Below are 18,086 nucleotides of genomic sequence, written 5' to 3'. Positions count from 1 at the left end.
GAAGGAAATGGCAACCCACTCCAGTATTTTTGCCTGGAGAATCCCATGCACAGGGAGCCTGGCGGGCTACAGTCCACGGGGTCACAAAGAGTCAGACAGGACTGAAACGACTTAGCATGCATGCATCACGGCCTTTCAAACACTTTTATTCTAGAACTTCCCTCCCCTCCCCACCCTTTTGACATTGGGGTTTTTTTAAATTGTGGTAAAAGTCAGATGATATAAAACCTACTATATTAACTGTATTTAACTGTACAGTTCAGTGGCGCTAAGTACATTCCCCTTGTCATGCAAGTCTCCGCATCCTCCCTCTCCCGAATGTTTCACCTTCCTAAATGGAGACGTTGATTCCAGGTGCTTTTTGTAAACTCAGTGAGTCTTTAAAATAACCGTGGTATAGAAGGAAGCCCTGAGTCACTGCTCACTCTGAGGTACCAGGCACTGTCTTAAATGTACCTGTGGGTGTGTCTCTCTGAGAACCGTCCCCGGCACCTATGATAAGATTCCCGCCATCCAAGGTGAGAAGAGGGGCGCAGAGAGAATAAACACCAGAGTGGATCTGAGTCTAAATGCTGAGCCCCAGCACCGGATGGGCCCCCGGTCTTTCCACAGGACAGAGAATTTCCCGGGAAGGGAGGAAAGAGAAAATCCAGCACGTGACAGGCTTCACCGGTTGCAGAGTTATCACTGGGTGGTATCACACCCTTCCGTGACCCCGTGGACTGTAGCCCGCCAGGCTCCTCCGTCCACGGGATTCTCCAGGCAAGGATGCTGCAGTGGGTTGCCGTTCCCTCCTCCAGGAGCTCTTCCCCACCCCAGGATGGAGCCTGGGTCTCCTGCATTGCAGGCAGGTTCTTTAGGTCTGAACCACCAGGGAAGCCGCCAGGTTCCATCAAGTCTAGATTAAGTAAATCTCCCCAGGCTGGTGCTCTCACGGTCTGTAACCTCATGTCTCCGCAGGCTGCCTCTGTCTTCTCTTCCAGCTGGTCCCCTCTGCCCGCCGGCGCTGCGGTTCCCAACCCTGAGTGACCATGGGCGACGTGAAGTTGAACCCTGACCCCTCCTGCTCGTCCTCCCCTCTGTTCCCGTCCGTCGTCTCCCCTCCCTCGCCGGCGTCCTCCTCCTCCTCCTCCCTCCCCTACAGAAACGGAGTCATGCCTTTCATGCTCTCTGTCAGCGCGGAGCATCTACAGAGGTTCAAGCAGCTTTTATTGGAGGAGAACCCCAGCCCCGACTGCAGCCCGCTCACCTGGGACCAGCTGAAGTCAGCCCGCTGCGGGGAGGTGGTCCATCTGCTGACCGAGTACTTCCCGGGACGGCGCGCCTGGGAGGTGGCTCATGACATCTTCGCCAAGATGAACCAGAGGGAGCTTTGTGTTCAGATACAGAGGGAGCTGAACGGTGAGAGGGGAATCTAGAACAGAGCCGGGGGCGGGCTTGGGGGCTGGAGAACTCAGCGCTTTCCCAGCCGCTCCTGTGGGCCAGCTGAACAAGGGCAAGTAGTGGAGTGTATCTATGGGCTTCCCTGGCAGCTCAGTGGTAAAGAACTCACCTGCAATGCAGGAGACCTGGGTTCGATCCCTGGGTCAGGGAGATCCCCTGGATGAGGAAATGGCAACCCACTCCAGTATTCTTGCCTGGAGAATCCCATGCACAGAGGAGCCTGGCGGGCTGCAGTCCATGGGGTTGCAGAGTCAGACAGGACTGAAGCACCTTAGCATGCACGCATTACAGCTTTTAAAACACTTCTATTCTAGAACTTCCCTCCCCTCCCCACCCTTCTGACATTGGCTTTACTTTACGACTGAGCGACTAAATACACACACACAAACACCCTCCCCGGAACCGTCTGCCTCCACACCGTCCTCACCTCCCAACAAGGTGATGGAAGTGCAGGTATTTTCCTCTCCCTGCACTAAGCAGGTGAGAGGATGAGACTCGTGAATGGCCTGGCCGCCACTCTCTTTAAAGGCCCCGTTGCCCCTGGGCGACTCTGTCTTTCTGTCCATCTTGTCATGCCTATGAGACAGCCTCCTTTTTTTTTTTTTTCATCTTTTCCAGAAATTTTACCTAACTTGGAACCGGAGGCCTTGAACCAGAGAAAGAGGGAGCTGACTTTGGAGGAAGATGAGTCTGGTATGTGTGGGCCCTGCGTGGACCCTGGCGGACGAGAGCTGGTGGGTCGGGATGAGATGCTGGCTTCCTGAGGCATGGTGGGCTGCAAACGGGTGTGCCCAGCGTCCCCTCTGTGAACCAGAACTTCAGAGAAAGGAGTGGTTGTGGACTCATCTCAGGAGGAAGTCCAGCCAACCGTCCTTCTCTCTCTCTCATTCGGTTGGATTCAGTCTTTTTTTTTTCTTAAAATTTATTTTTTTTAAATTTGTTTTTGGTTGTGCCAGGTTTTAATGGTGGCGTGTGGGGTCTAGTTCCCTGCAGGGATAGAACCCGGGCCCCCTGCGCTGGGAGCGTGGAGCCTCAGCTCCTGGACCACCAGGGCTTGCAGGAAAAGTGCCCGATGGGCGCGCTTGTGTCGGGGTAGACACGGAGGCTTGTCTTCCGGTGGATCGCTTAGTCCTCACGGACAGCTGATGCTGGACCCTGCGTCTCCCCCGTCGTGTTCCTGCAGATAAAATTCGGGAGTACAAGGCACGTGTGATGAGTGAGCACTCAGCCCTGTGGGACAGGACATCTTGGCCTGGGAACAACGTGGACTTCTTTTACCAAGAGCCCTGGGGAGAAGACACACTCCTGCAGTGTCTTCTCCTGCCCAGAAAACCCCAAGGAAGACAGCCCAAGACCGTGGTCCTTCTGGGAGACGCTGCCGTCGGGAAGACCACCGTGGCCAAAAAAGTGATGCTGGAGTGGGCAGAGGACAAGTTCTACGCCCACAAGGCCTGGTTCGCCTTCTACCTCCGCTGCCAGGAGATGGACGGGCTGGAGGAGCGGAGCTTCTCGGAGCTAATCGCCTGCAAGTTGTCCGGGTCTCTGGCTTTCGCGTCTAGGATCCTCTCCCACCCGGAACACCTCCTCCTCCTGCTGGATGGCTTCGAGGAGCTAACCTTGACCCTCGCAGACAGACCAGAGGACCTGAGCCAAGACTGCAGCCAGAAAATGCCCGGGTCTGTCCTCCTGACCTCTCTGTTGAGCAAAACGATGCTCCCTGATGCCACGATCATCGTCTTCCTGAGGTTCAACTTGTGGAAGACCGTGAGCCCCTTTCTGAAAGGCCCCTCTCTGATCACCCTGACGGGCTTCAGCACGCCGGAGCGATCCAGGTATTTCAGGTCGTACTTCAAACACGGGCGCGATGCCGACGCGGCCCTGCGCTTCGCCATGGGCAACGCCACCCTCTTCTCCATGTGCCGGGTCCCCGTCACCTGCTGGCTGGTCTGCTCCTGTGTGAAGCAGCAGATGGAGAGGGGTAGCAGCCTGCAGCAGGCATTCCCCAATGCCGCGGCCGTGTTCATCCACTACCTCTCCAGCCTGTTGCCAACCCAGGTGCGGCACGCCGTCAGCGAGACCCACCAGGAGCAGCTGAAACACCTGTGCTCCCTGGCTGTGGAGGGCATGTGGAAGAACCAGTGGGTGTTCAGCAAGACGGATTGCAGCCTGGCCAGACTGGACGAAAGGGACGTCCAGCTGTTTCTCAGGGTGAGGGTCCTCCGGAGGGTGGCGGCCGACAGGGACCTCATCGCCTTCACCCACCCAAGCTTCCAGGAGTTCTTTGCCGCCCTGCTCTTCGTCCTCTGCTTCCCGCAGCGGCTTAGGAATTTCGAAGCGTTGGACAGCTTCCGCGTCTTACAGCTGCTGGCTCATCCCGGGAGACGGAGAAACCCCCTGGCCGGAATGGCACTCTTCCTCTTTGGCCTGTTGAATGACACGTGCACCCTCTCGGTGGAGCAGCTGCTTGGCTGCAAGGTGTCCCTGGGGAACAGGAGGAAACTGCTGAAGATCGCCGCCCTGCCGCCCGACGGTGACCCCCCGGCCCCGCACCACAGGCTCCCCCAGCTCTTCTACTACCTGCACGAGATCCGGGAGGAGGTCTTCGTGGGTCAGACCCTCCATGAGTGTCGCAAGGCTCTGCTGGTCATCAACAAGATCAGGGAACTGCAGGTCTCCGCTTTCTGCCTCAAGTTCTGCCGACGTCTGCAGGAGCTAGAACTGACCGTCACCAAAACGATGAGCCTCTCGCCAGGCCCTCTTCCTTCTCCCCAGTAAGTGCTCGGGTCTCTCCTTCGGTGGGATTCGAGGTCCTGCCGGGGAACCTTGTCTAGCATCTCCTGGGCCTCAAGGGTGACCACCTGTCGTGAGTAGATCCCTTGCGCATGGGAGTCTGTCTTATAAGCAGTCTGTTCTGGTTTAACAAAAAAAAAAGAATTGGTAGTGGTGAGCTCATTGGCGACTTCATTATCTCAACCCCAGAGACCATCAGTGAACTAGAGAAACTTCGTATATTTTTCTCCTCTCTCATGCAACTAAAGGAAGTGCCTGGGTTAAATGTTGTGCAGAGCATGTGGTTAGTCATATTCCGAATAATTCTGCTTGAAACAATGGCTTTGTTGAAAATACGAGCAGGAAACATGTGTTTATGTCTCAGCTGAGGGTTGTCGTGAACGTTTGGTACAGTTTCACTGAACAACGTGTCTAAGAGAGTGTGACACTCTAAACTTCCCATTGTGGTTGTTTAGTCCCTCAGTCGTGTCTGATTCTTTACAACCCCACGGACTGTAGCCCGCCAGGCTCCTCTGTCCATGGGAATCTCCAGCAAGAATACTGGAGTGGGTTGCCGTTTCCTTCTCCAGGGGGTCTTCCTGACCCAGAGATGGAACCCGTGTCTCTTACAATCTCCTGCATTGGCAGGCAGGTTCTTTACAGCTGACCCACCAGGGAAGCCCCAAACTGCTGGTGGAAAAGCATAAAAGGGAAGAGAAAGTAATTCCTAAGCTAGGGGGAAAATAACAGGACAGACAGTATTCCTGGGGTGCTGATTTCCACTGAAACTGAGAAAATCCTGGGGAAAAAGAAGATCCTTCCTGCCATGATGTGCGCCCTCCCTCCACGCACCTGGGGCTTCCTTCCATCTATCACCCCTCACTCTGTACACGGTAACGTTTTCAGTCTCTATAGGCACATGCTGTCCAGTGGGGTCTCTGTGACGGGGAAAAGTGAAGGCGAAAACCAGAGCCAAACCACTGAACACGCTGCTCTTGGGAGAGAGTTTAGATTCTGTGCTCACTGTGCCCTAGGGATGATAATAATAATCATACTTTCCCCTTATTCTGTTCCTTTATAGAGTTTTTATTCTTCCTCTTTAAAACTTTTTATTTTATGTTGCTGCATAGCCGATTAACGATGTCGTGATGGTTTCGGTTGAACAGTGAAGGGACTCGGCCTTACATACGCATGTACCCACTCTCCCCCAAGCCCCCTCGCATCCAGGCTGCCATGTAGCCCTGAGCAGGGTTCCCCGTGCTACAGAAGGTCCTTGTTGTTCTCCATTTCGAATACAGCCGTGTGTGCATGTCCATCCCACACCCCCTAACCATCCCTTGCCCCCATCCTTCCCCCCTGCTAACCATAAGCTCCCAAAGAGTCGGACATGACTGAGCGACGGAACTGAACTGAACCATAAGTTCGTTCTCCGAGTCTGTGTGTCTCTTTCTGTTTCGTAAGTTCATTTGCATCATTTCTCTCTAGATCCCACATATGAGGGGTGTCATGGAATCCTTCTCCTTCTCTGTCTGACTTGCTTCAAGGCATTTTTCCTTGATGACAATTTCATAAGCACAGGGCAAGAATACGGTTTCTATCTTGCGACCTGCTTCCTGCCCGCACATAAATCCTGACTGATCGCAAACAGCTCTCTCTCCCTCAGTCACGTTACACTGTAAGTGGGGCCACAAATCTTCCTGGAATGGAATGAGAAATGTCAGAACGGTTCCGCTGGGCGACTTTGTACTTCTTTTTTAATGTGTTATGTGTTTGGCTGCGGGGGTCCGGGTGGCGGCCGCGGCTCCTTCCTTGCATCGTGTGGGATCTCCCCTCGCAGCACAGACCCCAGTTGTGGCTCCTGGGCTCAGCGGCTGTATCTCGGGGGCTCGCTGCTGTGCAGGCATGGGGGATCTTAGTTCCCACCAGGGATCAAACCCATGCCCCCTGCCTTGCGAGGCACATTCTTAATCATTGGACCACCAGGGAAGTCCCCTGGGCCACGGTCTAAGTGAAGGCATCTCAGGAAAGCGCCAAAGGGAGCCACGATCATAAGCAAGTCACGGGTTTGCTGGTAGGTTTTCTCGAGCTTAATCACCAACGATGAGCCATTTCTTTCTGTTTTTTTTTTTCTCCCACACAGACCAGAAGGCAGTGACAGGAATTCCCTCTGGTGGCAAGACTTCTGCTCTGTGTTTAGGACACATGAGAGTCTGGAAGTCCTGACTGTGAAAGACAGCGTGATGGACACCGAGACCGTGGAGATTCTTGCCGCAGCACTGAGGCATCCACACTGTAACCTCCGAAAGCTGATGTGAGTATGGCCATCCTGACGTCAGTGTCCCGCTCCGTCATGTCCGACTCTCCGTAACCCCACGGACTGCAGCACGCCTGGCCTCCCTGTCCATCACCACCTCCCAGAGTTTACCCAAACTCACATCCATTGAGCCAGTGATGCCATCCCACCATCTCATCCTCTGTCGCCCCCTTCTCCTCCTGCCCTCAATCTTTCCCAGCATCAGGGTCTTTTCCAGTGAGTCAGCTCTTCCCATCAGGTGGCCAAAGTATTGGAGCTTCAGCTTCCGCATCCGTCCTCCCAGTGAGTGTCCAGGGTTGCCGGGCTGGGAGGACGCTGCGGTAAGCGAACACTGCTTACCTCTTCAGCTTTAGGCATGTGGGCTCCCTCGTGGTGAGCGAAGGCATCCTCAGAGTTCTGGTAGAGAACCAGCACCTGAGACACTTGGAAATAGAAGACACGAAGATGAGACGCCAAGCGATAGAGGCCCTCTGCAGCACCCTGAGACACCCGCGGTGCCTTCTGCAGACCCTCAGGTGAGGCCTGAGGCGCGGCGGGGAGGGGACGCCGGTCACGGGCTCCGTCAGGGCGCCGGTCACGGGCCCGTCTGCCTGGCGTCTCGCTGTGATGCGGTTGCCGCGTGTTTCACCCAGCTCTCTCCTTCTATCAGAGTGTCGTCGATTTACAGGCTCGTGCTAGCCTCAGGTCTACTGTCTGCGGAGCCGAATCACTCTGCAGATTTCTGCAGTCTTTTCCACGACAGGTCACTGTGAGATGCTGAGCTGTGCTGTGTCGCTCAGTCATGTCCAACTCTCTGTGACCCCGTGGCCCGTAGCCCGCCAGGCTCCTCTGTCCATGGGGATTCTCCAGGCAGGAATACTGGAGCGGGTTGCAGGGCCCTCCTCCAGGGGATCTTCCCGACCCAGGGACGGAACTGGCGTCTCCTGCTTGGCAGGCGGGTCCCTAACCAGGGAAGCTCTATCGTTCCCGGTGCTACAGAGGAAACCCTTGGTGCTTCATCTGCTTTATTAACTGGACTATACTTGCCTTATAGCCTCGTGTCCATCTCTGCTGTACAACATCGCGATCTGTTCTGGACACAGTCTATTCTGTACATATATCTGTTCACCCCGGACCCCTGATTCCTGCCTCTCTCCACCCCTTCCCCCTTTGGTAAACTATGCGTTTGTCTCCGATGTTTGTGAGTCTGTTTCTCTTCTGTAAATGAATTCCTTCATGTTATGCTTCAGATTCCATGTATACGTGATGCCAAAATGTCTGTCTGTGACTCACTTCGCGTAGTATGATCATCTCTGGGGCCATCTCTGTTGCTGCAAATGGCAGTATTTCCTTCCCATTTGTGACCGTTCACTCGGCTTTTTTTAAAAAGTATGACGGTCTCATACATGCACACACCGTGCACCGCTCGCCACCGTCAGGCTAATCAACCCCTTGGCCGGCTCACAAAGCCGCCGTTTGAACACTTGAGATTAGCTCTGTTATAGCCACATGAGGGCACACGGCCCTCGTGTTAACCGCCGTCAGCAGACTGGACCAGAGACCTCCAGAGTTCACTCGCCTTATAACTGGGGGTTGCACCCTTTAACCATCCCTTCCTCCACCCCGCCCCGGCTCCTGCAGCCCTCACTCCGTCCTGGTTCTTCATCCTGGAGGTGGTTTGGCGGATAAACGTGGAAAGGTGTACTCAAGTACAGGCGGAGTCCCTGTCTTGGGGCTAGAGCTCCAGAGCTACCCCACGCCAGTTCATCACGGCCCCGAGTGTGTGTTATTTTCTGTCATGCTAGTGAAAGTCGCTCAGTCGGGTCTGATCCTTTGTGACCCCGTGGACTATATACAGTCCATGGGATTCTCCAGGCCAGCCTCCTGGAGTGGGTAGCCGTTCCCTTCTACAGAGGATCCTCACGACTCAGGGACTGACCAGGTCTCCCGCATGGCAGGCGGATTCTTCACCAGCTGAGCCACAGGGAAGCCCGTTTTCCATTGGTGACATGCAGTTCAGATGCTGAATGGATGTGGGTTCACTCGGGGAGGATGGCAACCCCCTCCCGCAGCTCTCGGGGGAGGGCTGAGGGCCGAGGCAGATGCGAGGTTGGTCGGGGTGGCTGGGGGCACCCCCACCCTGGGAGCTCAGGGCTGCTGTCTCTGTGACTCCCGCAGGCTGGACGGTTGCCCGTTTGACCCCACCACCGGGGCTGACCTCATCTGGAGTCTCAGGAAGAACATCCACCTGAAGACCCTGATGCTGAGACGCGGCTGCCTGGAGAGGGGCGAGCCGTGTGCCCCCGTGTTGGTGCCCCAGCTGGAGAGGCTGTCGTGAGTCTTACGGGGTGCCGCGCGGCGCCTCAGAAAAACAGAAAACAGGGAGAGTGTATCTCGGAGCAAAGTGAAGTCCTCTGATTGTTAATGGTGTGGGAGGGGCAGTGCAGGGTTGAGACAGAGGGACAGACAGACAGAGGACAGACAGACAGACAGAGGGACAGACAGACAGACAGAGCTCTAAGCCAGCACGTGTCCGCACCTGCTGTCCCGGGAGGTAGAAGCGCAGGGATCCTGACGCGTCGTCGTCCCGCCTTCGCACTGGAACCTCACCGGCACCGATTCCCTCCTCATGGTGACCCGGCCCCGGGACCCCCACCCGCCCCCTCTGGAGGTGGGGCTCAGGCCCCCCACCCGCCTTTACCGCGACACGGAGCCCTCAGGGGCCCCGCAGCGGCCTCGGCGGCCATGTGGGCTCTTCCCAGGAGACCGACATCGCAGCCGGCCGCTGTGTGTCCTGGTTTCTGCCGCGGCTCCTCCTTGGCGCCGAACGGTAACGTGTGTGAACTGCAACGGTCTAAGTGTCTGTCTGATCTGCCGCTGAGGCCTGAGCTGTCCAGGAAGGCCTGCTTCATGTCTTCAGGGCATCTTCCCAATTTTCTGTAACTTTCTGAGATGTTGTCTCTTCCCACGTCACGTCCACACACACACACACACACACACGTAGAACTGCACGTGATGGAGCGCGCTCATCTTCAGGATTACCAGGCTCCTGTCCAGACTACACGTACCAAATTTGCAGTCCCACCATTTGTGTGTGAAAATCCCCCCACACCAAATTCTCATCAGACTCTGGTCACTGTGACAGCTTTGGCCCATCTGTTGAGCAGAAAATGACGTGTTGCTGTCTATGTGTAACTCAAGCACTGGATTATTTTTTAACTGAAGCATAACTGACTCACAGCCTTACGTGGGTTTCTGGTGTGGGACACAGTGACCCGGAACTTCCCTACCTCACAGAGCAATCGCCACGGTAGGTCCAAGGACCAGCTGTCACCACACCGAGTAATGACAACGTTAGGTACTTTCTTTCCTTCATTTTATTTTTTTAGCGGTTAATTTTTTAATTTTTATTTTACTTGGCTGAGCTGGTCTTTGCTGCCGCAGGTGGGATCGACGTCCCTGACCGGGCATTGAACCTGAGCCCCTGCACCGGGGACATGCAGGCTTAGCCCCTGGACCACCAGAGAAGTCCCAACAGCAGATACTTTCTTATTTACATCTGCCCTCCCTCGCTGGGGATGGAAACGCTTTCAGAACCATCCTCTCCACCTTAGTTGTTGTTGTTGTTTTTCCTGCTTTTTGGCTCCACAGCATGTGGGAGGTTAGTTCTCCGACCCGGGATCAAACCCATGCCCCTTCAGTGGAAGCGCAGGGTCATAACCAGCAGACCTCCAAGGAAGCCGCTGCATCCTAGTTTCTCTAACATGACGCCCTGCTTTATGTCTTCAGGGCATCTTTCCAATTTTCTGTAACTTTCTGAGATGTTGTCTCTTCCCACGTCACCTCCAGAAATGTCTTCACTCTTAAGAGTCCCTGCTGGTCGCTTTCTCCTCCCTCTTCGTTCCTCTCTATAACTGTTTTCTTGATCCACAATTCCTTCTCACATCACGACTCCCAGTCCTCTCCTTTAAACCCGGGAAGCCCTAAGAGGCGGTCACAGAAGTGGGATGAGACGTCTGCCTTTAGGACGAAAGCCCTGGTGGAAATCGTCAAGACTCAGCAGGAGACCGGGAAAAATCTGGTCAAGGGCACGAATTAAACTCCATCCCGACTGTGAGTGTCTCACCCACAGGCTGGAGAATTGTGACCTCACGTCGCTTTCCTATAGAAGTCTTGCCTTTTCTCTCGTGAGTAACCGGAGTCTGACCCACCTGAGCCTGGCAGAAAACGCCCTGCAGGATGACGGGGTGAAGGAGCTCTGGAACATCTTACAAAACTTTCCATTTCCTCTGCAGAGGCTGGTGTAAGTCCCTAGACGCCGCTCTCTGGAACGCCCTGGGGAAGAATAGGGTGGTGGGGAGAGACTGCCACGTGTATGTCATATGTTCCTTTATGCCACTGATTGGTCAAGCGCCTACTGCACGCACGGCATTGTGCGGACACTGGAAGAAAGCGTAACAGAGAGGAGGGTGGCAGGGCTTTCAGTTTCAGGGGCAAACTAGCTAGGAGCAGAGTTCTCAGACTGTGTGCCGGGCGACCCGGCGGGGAATCAGAGGGTCAGAGATGCTGACACCTTTTCACTGCCGCAGGAACTATTAGCTTGAGGCCGTTCCAACACCAGATCGTGGTAAACTCCTTTCAGCGATGCTGTGCATGTATGCTAAGTCATTTCAGTCGTGTCCAACTCTTTGCAACCCCATCAACTGCAGCACGCCAGGCTTCCCTGTCCTTCACCATCTCCCGGAGTTTGCTCAAACCCATGTCCATTGAGTCAGTGATGCCATCCAACCACCTCATCCTCTGTCGCCCCCTTCTCCTGCCCTCAGTCTTTGCCAGCATCAGGGTCTTTTACAGTGAGTCTTCTCTTCGCATCAGGTGGTCGAAGTATTATTGGAGCTTCAGCTTCAGCATCACCAATGAATATTCAGGGTGACTTCCTTTAGGATTCACTGGTTTGATCTTGCTGTCCAAGGGACCCTCAAGAGTCTTCTCTAGCACCACAGTTCGAAAGCATCAGTTATTATATTTAGGTAAAGCTGTTCTACAAAAAAAATACAAAAGGCAGAAAAGAAGCTTAAAGGCGTTTTGATTGGTGTTTCTTTGCAGGCTGAGGAATTGCGCCCTGACCTCCGCGTGCTGTCAAGATATAGTGTCTGTTCTTGATAAGAATAAAACCCTGAGAAGTCTGGACCTTGGCTGTAACAGCCTGAGGGACGCCGGCATTATCCTGCTGTGTCAGCACCTGTTGAAACCTGACTCTGGCCTCCAGGTTCTTGAGTAAGCTGTCCCCATTGCTTTCTTTGGGAACTGGGGTCTGTAAAATTCTCTCGGGGTAGAAAGTAGGGTCATGTTTTGCATTTCTGGGGTTTGCCATCCTTTTGGGTAGAGGACTTGGAAGCTTCAGAGCAGCGGTTCTCAGAGTGAGGTCCTCAAACGTTGTTGTTCAGTTGCTCGGTCATGTCCGACTCTGTGACCCTGTGGGCTGTGTGTGTTCAGTGGCTGACTGACTCTGCAGCCCCCATGGATCGTAGCCCGCCAGGCTCCTCTGTGCATGGAATTCTCCAGGCAAGAATACTAGAGTGGGTGGTCATTCTCTTCTCCAGGGGATCTTCCTGACACAAGGATCGAATCTACAACTCCTGCATGGGCAGGTGGTCTCCTAACCTATGAACCACTTGGGAAGTGGCTCAGACTGTGAATGTTTTTGTCTGGGAAGTTGTTAGAAAGGCAAATTCTTGCATCCTTTGTCTGTCTGTGCCTGGTTTATCTCACTGAGCATCATGCCCTCAAGGGCCACCCAAGTTGTCACAGACAGCAGGGCTTCCTTCTACTTGGTGGCTGCGGGGTGATGCGTTGCGGGTGCGTGCCACGCCTTGCTCTTCGTGGCTGCGTGGTATTCCATGGTGTGAGTGCCACCCCTCCTTCATGCATTCGTCTGTCGATGACATCTAGGCTGCTGCCGTATCTCGGCTGTTGTAAGCAGCGCTACTGTGACATGCGGTGCAGATAACTCTATCTGATAATCTGATTTCGACCTCCTGGGCCCATATCCAGACATAGGGGTGCTGGATCCTGCGGGCCCTGCACAGTCCGTGTCTCACAAACACCTCCCGTGGTTCCATGGTTACTAGAGTTTAAGGACCATCGTTCCAGGAAAAATTCTTCCATTCAGGGAAACATCAAGAAAAGTGTGTTTTAGACTGATACCTTAGATGGAGTCTTCTGAAATCAGCATTTATGCTTAGGGACTTTGTTTTCTGCATATAAATTTTCCTTCTATTATAAGGTCTCTATGCCAACATCATACCAGTCAGTGACTTAGAAGGATTTAAGTCAATTATCCCATTTCTAATTGTTATAGTGTTGTTTAATTGTTGTTAATTGTTTAATTGTTATAGTGTTACTGTTACTCCAGATATTTAGGAAAGATTTGGAAACATCTCTTCTCCAATAACAAAGGTTGAAACTTTTTTAGTTATTTTTTATTTATTTTTAGTTTTGTATTGGGATTGATGAACAATGTTCTGTTAGTTTCGGTGTAGAGCAAAGTGATTCAGTTATGCATAGACACCTTCTTTTTTGCCTCTTTCCTACCCACATTTTCTGTTCACTGTTGGTATGATCTGGGTTCTAAGTCTAGGTCTTTTTTTCACTCAGATATGTGAGCTTTTATTTTTTTATTGAAGTACCATTGTTTATCATATTACACTAGTTTGAGGCATACACCATAGTGATTCAGTGTTTTTACAGATTCTACCCCATTAAACATTATTACAAAATCATGACTATAATTCCCTGTGTTGTACAATACATCCTTGTTACTTATTTATTTTACACTTAATAGTTTGTATCTCAGTTCAATTAGTTTAATTTGCCCTGTCTTTTTTCCATCTCCTCATTGTTAACACTAGTTTGTTTTCTATATCTGAAATTTCTTCTGTTTTGCATATTTACTCGTACAATTTCTTATATTCCACATATAAGTGACATCACTTAAGTCCAGATCATTAAAGACACTTTGTGTCTTTAATTCCTAGGATTAATCCTTATAATGGATTTCATTTTTGTTGATAATTAACTACTCAAAGGAAATTCATTGGAGGTCACAATTCTTTTACTCCAGAAGTTTAGTCTTGGGATTTAAATTTTGATTTATCTCCTAGGTTGAGTGAAGTATATTTGCAAGTATGAAATACATTTCCAGGTGACCATAAGTGAAAAGAATATATATATACGTATATTTGAATCATTTTGCAGTACCGCGGAAATTAACACAACATGGTAAATCACCTACATGTTTAATAAGTAATCTACTTCATTTTTAACTTTTTTATTTTGTATTAAGGTATAGCTGGAGAAGGAAATGGCAACCCACTCCAGTGTTCTTGCCTGGAAAATCCCAGTGAAGGCAGAGCCTGGTGGGCTGCTGTCTATGGGGTCGCACAGAGTCGGACACGACTGAAGCGACTTAGCAGCAGCGGCAGCGTAGCTGATCAACAGTGTTGAGATAGTTTCAGGTGAAGAGGGGAGGGACTTGGCCATAACATATATACACACGTATCTGTTCTCTCCCAAACTCCCGTCCTAACCAGGCTAACACACAGCATGGACCAGAGTTCCCCGTGCTATGCAGTAGTTTGATTTTTTAAGACTGCTGCTATATATAAAACGGGTTACCAGCAAGGACGGGAGAACTCTGCTCAATACTCTATAATAACCTCAGTGGGGAAAAAAGGAAAAGATACATATATATGTACAAGGGAATCTGTTTGCTGAACACCTACAACTAACACAACATTGTCAACCAACTATGCTCCAATATAAAAAAAAAAATTTTTTTTAAGGAAAATAAAACTTTTGTTTTTGTTGTTGAGTCGCTCAGTCATGTCCGACTCTTTGCGACCCCACGGACTGCAGCACGCCAGGCCTCCCTGTCCATCACCAACTCCCGGAGTTTACTCAAACTCATGTCCATTGAGTTGGTGATGCCATCCAGCCATCTCATCCTCTGTCGCCCCCTTCTCCTCCTGCCCCCAATCCCTCCCAGCATCAGGGCCTTTTCCAATGAGTTGGCTCTCCACATCAGGTGGCCAAAGCATTGGAGCTTCAGCATCAGTCCTTCCAACGAGTATTCAGGACTGATTTCCTTTAGGAGGGACTGGTTGGATCTCCCTTCTGCCCAAAGGGACTCTCCAGTCTTCTCCACCACCTCTTTTGGAAAGCATCAGACGATTCAGAAGGAAGTGAGGTATTCCGGCCGCAGGGTGCCTTCCAGGCTGTGAACAGCTCGGCTGGCCGGGCGCTCAGATGCCGGACGCGTGCTCAGCCGCGGCCCTCTTCCCTCCCGCAGGCTGGGGCAGTGCCAGTTCACCTCCTTCTGCTGCCCGGTCCTGACGTCCGTGCTCCTCCACAACCGTACCCTGCGGCACCTGGACCTCAGCGGAAACAGCATCGGGCTCCGGGGCGCCAAGCTCCTGCAAGACGCCGCCCTGAAGAGGGTGCTCGGCCCCAGGGTCGTCCTGTAAGTCCCCGCGGCTTCCCGTGCGGCAGCCACAGCCCTGGGAGGGCGTCAGGAGGGCGACCCTGGGAGAGGCTACTGGCGGAGGCGGCCCCATCCTGCGCCCCTTTCCTGGGGCTCTGCAGTCCCCTCGCGGGGCTGCCACACCCCAACTCCTGCTGGTCTGATGAGAAAGTGGACCTGGATACTCCCGTCTGCTCTTCTGTCTTTTTTGCATTTAAAGTTTTTATTTATTTATTTATTTTACAATAGGTCCTGTTGGTTATCTATTTTATTTTATTTTTTTAATATTTACTTATTTGGCTGCTCAGGATCTTGCTTGTGGCATGTGGGATCTAGTTCCCTGAGCGGGAACTGAACCTGGGCCCCCTGCGCTGGGAGCAGGGAGTCCTAGCTGGTAGACACCACCCGGGAAGCCTGGTTATCTATTTTAAACATAGTTGTGTGTGCGTGTCCACCTCTGCCTGGGTGGCTCAGTGGTAAAGAATCCGCCTGCATTGCAGGAGACCTGGGTTTGATCGCTGGGTCAGGACAATCCCCTGGAGAAGGGAATGGCAACCCACTCCAGTGAATCCCATGGACAGGGAGCCTGGTGGGCTACAGTCCATGGGGTCACAAAGAGTCAGACGTGACTTAGCACGTGTATGGGAAGTTGGAAGACTCTGGGCTCACTGAAATCATGCCTTTGATGTGCACCTCAGCTCTCTGGGGCCAGGATCCAGTGTTTTCAGGTCCCAAGTTCCCTCGGGGCTCACCGTGGGGAGTGGCTGGAGGCTGATGGCTGCTGGAGGCAGCTGTTCCCTCCTAAGTCCCCTCAGGGCTCACCAGCTCACCTTTGGCTGTATCTGCAACCGCTGATGACTGTGACATCCTTTGTTCACTGATCTGACAGGCAGTATTCCATGTATCCATCTCCTGGGTGGTAAAGTTCTATTCTAGAGGGTTTATGTATTTTTCCAGGACTGCAAAAGAAAAAAAAAAAAAAAGCATACAATGATTCTTATCTTTCACAGGAAGAAGAAACAGAGCAATGGAACGGACATGATGAGAAGACTGGAGGGCCCGGTGGTGAACAAGGACGTCCTGAAGATAGTTGAGGACTGGAAAGATGAGTTCTGTGATCAGGCCGCAGGGGTGGTTTGATCTCGGGACCCCCCTGCCCCAGATATAGTTGTGTTTTTTTTCCTGATGAAAATTGGGAATCAGTTGCCTTGTCTGTGGGCCATTCTGAATCTGGGATGGCACAGTTAGTTCTGGGAGATGCTGTGGAGCATGACCTGCCAATAGCCCCCTGGGAGATACTGAAGGTCGTGTGTCCAACAGAGGTTAGTCATGGAATTGGGGTCACCATGGTAAGGAGCGTTCCAGCTGACTTCTCCTCCTGGCTTCTGGATGTCTTTGAATATGTCCTATTCACATTGTCACTGACTCATCTACTGGGGTGTTGCAAGAATTGAATTAAAATTGTGCATGAATGCAATCAGAACATGTTTCAAGTGTTTATTTGCAATTAGACTTGCAAGTCAACTGTTATGAAGGAAGACATCTTGCCTCGAAAGAGGGTTTAGATCTAGAGAGCGTCATACTGAGTGAAGTGAGTCAGACAGAGAAGGAGAAATATCGTATGACATCCCTTGTGTGTGGAATGAAAAGAGATGATACCAATGGACTTGCTTACAAAACAGAGACTCACAGACTTAGAGAACGGACTTATGGTTGCCCTGGGGGTAGGGTTGGGGGAGGGACAGTTAGGGAGTGTGGGATGGACATGCACACACGGCTGTATTCAAAATGCAGAACCAAGAGGACCCACTGGTAGCACCCGGAACCCTGCTCAGGGTTATGTGGCAGCCTGGATGGGAGGGGAGTGTGGCGGAGAGTGGATGTGTGTCTATGTATTGCTGAGTCCTTCTGCTGTTCACCTAAAAATATCACAACATTGTTATAACATAACATCTATACCCCACACAAAATAAAAAGCTTAAAGTTTGGGGGGGGAAAAAAATCCAAGGAAGATAATATAGCAAGTGATGGAAAAGGGAAATTACCTCATGTTTAAGGAACTCTTTTTTTTTTTTTTTTTAAGGAACTCTTTTTAAAAGGTGAAACATGGACCTCCCAGGAGGCCCGGTGGTAAAGAATCTGCCTGCCGATCAGGAGACAGGGGTTCAATCCCTGGTCCGTTAAGATTCCACGGGCTGTGCAGCAACTAAGCCAGTGAGCTGAAAACAACAACAAAACAAAAAAGTGAAGTGTGACTCTCAACTTTCTTAAGGAGTTTAGTCCATTAACAGAGTAAAGCAAAGGGGATTTCCCCGTGACTTATACGAGGATGGGCCTGGGCCCAAACTGGGGGTCTAGAGGGTGGTCTCCTGAATTCTGCCTCCACAGGTATCATCCTAGGGCCTTGAGAAGTTGTACAAAGTGCAGGTGGCTTTCTGTGCAGCCTCGGGGAGGGACTGCACCGCCCAGGACAGACTTGGCTCTGGTCTTTTCCAGCTATCCTGCTTGCAGGGTCTCAGCTCCCGACCAGAGACCGAGGCCCAGGCTCTCCGCAGTGAAGGCGCGGAGTCCTACCCCTGGACCAGCTGGGAGTTCCCCAGACTACGGGCTCTTGGGGGGTTCTAGCCATCTAACCCAGGACTTCCCTGGGGGCTCAGTGGTAATGAATCAAACTGCCGGTGCCGGAGATGAGGGTTCGATCCCTGGGTTGGGAAGATCCCCTGGAGGAGGGCATGGCAACCCACTCCAGTATTCTTGCCTGGAGAATCCCACGGACAGAGGCGCCTGGCGGGCTACAGTCCCTGGGGTTGGACACGAGTGAGCATAGTACAGCAAACACAGCCACCTAACACACACCTGGATAAAAGTCGGGACGGCATTTAGAACTCAAAGACCACGAAAGCAGTCACACAGTCATCTTCTCTCTGTTAGCATGAGTTCACGTGCCCAACGCACAGTGAACCGAAACAAACGGAAACGTCGCAGTTTGGAGCGGAGAAAGGTTTACTGCAGGGCAGGTCGAAGGGACGAGTGGCTCGTGCCCCCAAAAACCCCGAGATC

The 18,086-nt window shown here is 52.2% G+C and overlaps 1 protein-coding gene across 1 annotated transcript; it reads left to right on the top strand.

Annotated features, from left to right (window-relative positions):
* Window positions 1–1,031: 1,031 nt before the first annotated feature.
* NLRP8 (NLR family pyrin domain containing 8) lies at window positions 1,032–16,444 on the top strand. Its single transcript, XM_043437089.1, has 10 exons — window positions 1,032–1,401; window positions 2,062–2,136; window positions 2,627–4,214; window positions 6,353–6,523; window positions 6,874–7,041; window positions 8,684–8,839; window positions 10,638–10,808; window positions 11,612–11,782; window positions 14,856–15,026; window positions 16,037–16,444. The coding sequence occupies exons 1-10, from the start codon at window positions 1,032–1,034 to the stop codon at window positions 16,164–16,166; spliced, it is 3,171 nt and encodes a 1,056-aa protein (XP_043293024.1). The 3' UTR covers window positions 16,167–16,444.
* Window positions 16,445–18,086: the final 1,642 nt, after the last annotated feature.

The sequence above is a fragment of the Cervus canadensis genome, chromosome 18 (assembly GCF_019320065.1).
Source record: "Cervus canadensis isolate Bull #8, Minnesota chromosome 18, ASM1932006v1, whole genome shotgun sequence".
Classification (NCBI taxonomy): Eukaryota; Metazoa; Chordata; class Mammalia; order Artiodactyla; family Cervidae; genus Cervus; species Cervus canadensis.
This window is presented reverse-complemented; position numbering and strand designations above follow the sequence as displayed.